Source organism: Trypanosoma conorhini (assembly GCF_003719485.1).
Source record: "Trypanosoma conorhini strain 025E chromosome Unknown Tco_14.4_contig_00158, whole genome shotgun sequence".
NCBI classification, from domain to species: Eukaryota; Euglenozoa; class Kinetoplastea; order Trypanosomatida; family Trypanosomatidae; genus Trypanosoma; species Trypanosoma conorhini.
The window spans coordinates 29,422-33,736 of NW_021704242.1; the positions used below are offsets into that span (position 1 = coordinate 29,422).

At 60.4% G+C, this 4,315-nt stretch overlaps 1 protein-coding gene across 1 annotated transcript, besides 5 other annotated features; it reads right to left on the reverse strand.

The window, feature by feature from the left end:
- The first annotated feature begins 13 nt into the window (after positions 1-13).
- Positions 14-34: a microsatellite.
- Positions 35-154: 120 nt separating this feature from the next.
- Positions 155-185: a microsatellite.
- A 9-nt stretch (positions 186-194) lies between these two features.
- Tco025E_03488 (putative C-terminal motor kinesin) lies at positions 195-2,975 on the reverse strand (the record flags this gene model as incomplete). The annotated part of the gene is made up of 1 exon (XM_029370406.1): positions 195-2,975. One exon carries the CDS (start codon positions 2,973-2,975, stop codon positions 195-197), a length of 2,781 nt encoding a protein of 926 aa, XP_029229541.1.
- A 240-nt stretch (positions 2,976-3,215) lies between these two features.
- Positions 3,216-3,236: a microsatellite.
- Positions 3,237-3,464: 228 nt separating this feature from the next.
- Positions 3,465-3,486: a microsatellite.
- A 294-nt stretch (positions 3,487-3,780) lies between these two features.
- Positions 3,781-3,811: a microsatellite.
- Positions 3,812-4,315: the final 504 nt, after the last annotated feature.

Below are 4,315 nucleotides of genomic sequence, written 5' to 3' on the forward strand. Positions count from 1 at the left end.
GTCTGGGCGTTGTTATATATATATATATATATATTGTTGTTGTTTTGTTCCCTCTAAAACATTCTCATTGACTTGTTTCTTGCCTCTCTCTCTCTCCCGCAAAGACACATTCCTTCGCCGTCGTCCTACTCTTTGGTTTTCCTCGCGCCTGCGTGGAGAAAGGAAGGAGAAGGAGAAGGGGGAGGGGGCCGTGTTCACTCAAGCGGCCGCATCCCCCTCCGCACGAGCCTCTGTGCCGCGTAGAAGGCCGCGCTCTCCGGGAGCTGCGCCTCCTGCGCCTCGGAGCGCTCAGCGGCGTCCACGGCCCGCGGGTCACCCTCCACAAGTGCGGCGCACGAGGCGCTTGTGGCTGGCGGGTTGACGGTCCTCGGCGAGCGTCGGGCGTCCGCATCCGTCGCCGCAGCCCCCACCGTCGCCGCAGCCCCCACCGTCGCTGCAGGCACTAGCGCCACCACCGCCGGCGTCTTTTCCACCTGCGCCGGCAGCATTGCCTGGAGCTGGGACTGGTGCCAGTACTGGAAGTTGTTCATGAAAGCCTCACAGTGGCGGTTGAGCTGCTTCGCAAGATGCGCACGCTCAATCGTTGCCCGCTTCAGTGCGTTGCTCGTGACGTTGAAAAGGGCCTTCCTTTCCTCTAACGTCATGTGGGACAGTTTTTCTTCGTCCGTCGCGGAAGGCGTGCCAGCGGAGCTCACATTGTTCTCATGGCCGCTGCGACTGCCGTCCAACAAGACGGGGGACATGCGTCTCGCCTCTGTGGGCGCCCACCGCGCCATCACCCGCTCTTCCACCGCGGTGGTAGAAAGCTGCTCACTTTTCTTGCTTGCCTCCATATTCTCCTGAAGCTCATTCAATCGTTTTTGGAGCTGCATTATCGTCTCATTCTTATCTGCCAAAAGGTTTCGGGCTTCGTCTATGGTCCCCAACTGGCAGGTGCCGGCGCCTGTCCGCTTGTACGCCTCAAACGCCGTGCGTCTGTCACGGATCACGTTGTGCTGCCGCCCCAAGAACTTCGGAAGTGGCACGCCCGTTGTGGCGGTATGGCCCTCAAGCGGCGGGAGGCCCGCGTCTTGTCTCTCCGTCAGGGGACTCGTGGAGGGGCGTTGTGTGCAGGGCTGCGTCTTCAACGGCTCTCCATCCGTGGGCAGCAACGCTGCCATCTGGACACGGGAGCTGGGGGACACACTGGGGCGCACGGCAAATGCCGCGTCCATGGATGTAGAGCTGCGCCGGGCCGTGGGGGCCATGACTGCCGCCGATGCCGATGCCGATGCCGATGCCGTCGCTGTTGTTGTTGCGAGGATGGGCGTGGGGACGGGCGTGGGCGGGGCTGTGACGGCTGCAGCAGGGGCATGTGCGTCGACGCCCCGCTCCTTCCCTGCAGCCTGCGTCGCTGGAAGCATACTGGAGGGGCTGCGCTGCCGATGGAAAAAAATGTCCCGAATCACGGCGCTTGGTCGAGTTGTCGTGCCCATGCCCACTCCAGCCGCGGCATCCTCGACGCTAGCCACAAACTTGGTCGGCTCCTTTGCATCGTTCGAGCCCTGCCGCCTTGAGCTCAGTTTTGGCCTCGTGATGCTCCTATTGCTCGCCGTACTACACGGGCGTGGCGGTGTCGTCTGCTGCTGCCCCGACTCCCTCAGTTGTGCCTCGCGCTCGCCGAGGATGGTCTTGAAGGCCAGAAAGCAGGCATGCATTTCCCGCACAGAGCTCACTTGCACCTGCGGGGAGGTTCCGTCCAGAAACTCCATGACACGCTCCCGCGCGGCCTGCATTTCGTCGCCGTCCAGGGGCGCGGTAGAGAACGCCTCCCGCCCGGCCAGTTGATCTTGCATGCGTAACTCGGACTTTAGGCTGACCACCTGCTTCTGGAGCATCTTGACGTGCGCCTCCGGGTCCATGGAGGCGTGCACGGCGGGGTTGGACTCAATCCGCACCAGGCGCTTGGCAAAGTTTAACGTTGCCACGGTGGACTCGGTGTGGCGCTCCTCGGGCCATATGTTGGCAATGAGCGTCGTCCGGCTGGTGCCCCCGATGGAGCCCTTCAGCAACATGGTGAGTTTGCTTTGGCGGTACGGCACGTGGCGCGAGTGGGGGCCCGAGAGGGCGAGAATGACCTGCTCAAACATCATCAGGGAGCGGTTAACGAGCTTTGCCTCTCGCCTCGCACCCTCGTCCGTCACCGCGTTGGGTCGCCCCGTGCCGGCCAAATCCACAAAGTTCAACCGCGAGTGGTGGACGAGGGCGTCGCTGTCCACGAGGCTCTTGCTCACCATGTAAAACGTCAGCACCGCGTGCGAGTGCGAGCTCTGCGGGTTGGCCGCGTTCGCGCTGCTCGTGCGCCGCTGCATGCCCTCAAAGACGGCCGCCAGTGCCTCAGCCTCGTTGGCGCATTGCCGCACCTCCACCCCGCGCAGCGCCACCTCGCCGTCGGCGGTGAGCGTCACGGCGACTTTGCTGGCGGCCTTCGGCTTGCCGCCGGCCCGCGGGGACGGGAGCGGCCCTTTTCCCAGCAGGTCGAAGAGCTGGTCCCCGTGCACCTCCACGAAGGAGAGGCTCAGCTTAAACTCGTGGTCCGCGGAGGACGCGACGGTCTCAAACATGGCCTGCACCGCGCGCGGGACACAGCCCCGCGTGGGGTAGGTGTTGCCACCGAACAGCGTGTAGGTCTTGCCGGAGCCGCTCTGGCCGTAGCAGAGCAGCGTGCAGTTGAAGCCCTGCAGCGCCGAGTCCACAAGGTCGGAGGTGGTCGCCTCGAACACGGCCTCCTGCGAGGCGTTGTGCAGCACCGCGTCAAAGGCGAACGACAACTTATCCGGTGCCTGGGACGCGGTCGCGGTCTCCCCCACGCCTCCTGCAGCTGCCCGTCGCGTGATGTACAGCGTCCCCCCTGGCAGGATGGTGAGGTTGTCCGCGAGGAAGTCCGTGGGCCTCGTGCGGACAACGATGCACACATGCGACGGCATGGAACTCATGGCTGTCGACGGTGCAACGACAGCCAAGGTGTACGCGAGGCGAAAATTAATGGCACCCACGCAGGCTGTAACTGGGGGGGGGGAAGCAAATGTACAGCCTGATGTACCCTCCCTACGGAACCGTCACGGTGCAGCCAGTAACCTTGCAGTTCACACACACTCACGCACAGGCGAATGCAGGAAAAGCTATAGACAATGATAATAACAGTAATGAATCCTGCGTGCGACTGAGGAAGGGAGATGTATATATATATATATATACTCCTTTATCCTTATTCTTATTTTTTGTTTTTTTGCGTGTATGCGTGTCTTCCTTCCTTTCCTTCCTTGTCTTGCTATGCCAACTTTATGCAGCTGTCTTTTCCTCGGTTTGTTTGGTTCCACAGCCGCCCGCCCTGCGTAGGAGAGGTGCATAAAGCAAAGCGCGAAGGAGGTGAAGAAAGGTGTCGTGCAGCGTGTAAAAAGTACTTTTTTTGTTTATAATTATTTTGTGTGTGTGCGTGTGTATGTGCCATGCGCTGGTGGGAAACGTCGGGGCGCCACCGGCCCGCAGAGGCACAGATGCATACAGTCCACTGGCAGAGGTGCACCGCGTATCCCGTGAGCGTCAGGCACACACACGCACACACGCACGTATATATATTTACTGGTGGGAAGCTGAGCGTTCCATACAATCGCCGATGAAGCCGCCTTCCCCTGCGGATGCCAGCGCCCAGTCGCTTGAAGTGCAGGCAAGCCTGCGCCCCAACCGGGATTTTTGGAGCATAAACTGTTGTTGGTCGCCGTTGTCGCCGGCAGACGGGCCTTGTTTTTTTTGTTGTTGTTTTTTTTTTTTTGGGGGGGGGAGTGGCGCTGCGTTCGGAAGGCCCGGGGAGAAATGCAGCAGCCGCACGCGCCAACGTGCAGGTGGCGCCTCTCAGCACTGCGGAGACGTTGTGCAAGTGGCGTGCCCCATCCAGAAGAAAATGCCGCTATACGTGCAGAGGAGGAGTAATGTTTGCGTTTGAAAGGGGGGAGGGAAAAAATATATATATATATGTCGGCAGATGGATATATTTCTTCGTGGGCGTGGTAGGCAAGAGGCCGGCAGCGGCCGCACAAGCAGAGGCACGAGGGGGGCGGAGGGAGGGCGAGAGCGCGTGAGCGGGAAAGAAACGTGGCAGGCTCGAGCGCATTTGCGTGCCGCAATAACAGACACGCCGCAGCTGCGTTTACGCCCAAATGTGTTCGTCTCCGTCCGCCCACGGTCACGGTAGGAAGGATAAATATGATATATATATTTTAAGTTCAATGGACAAGGCCGACGGGAAAAAGAACAAAAACAAAAAAACACACACGCA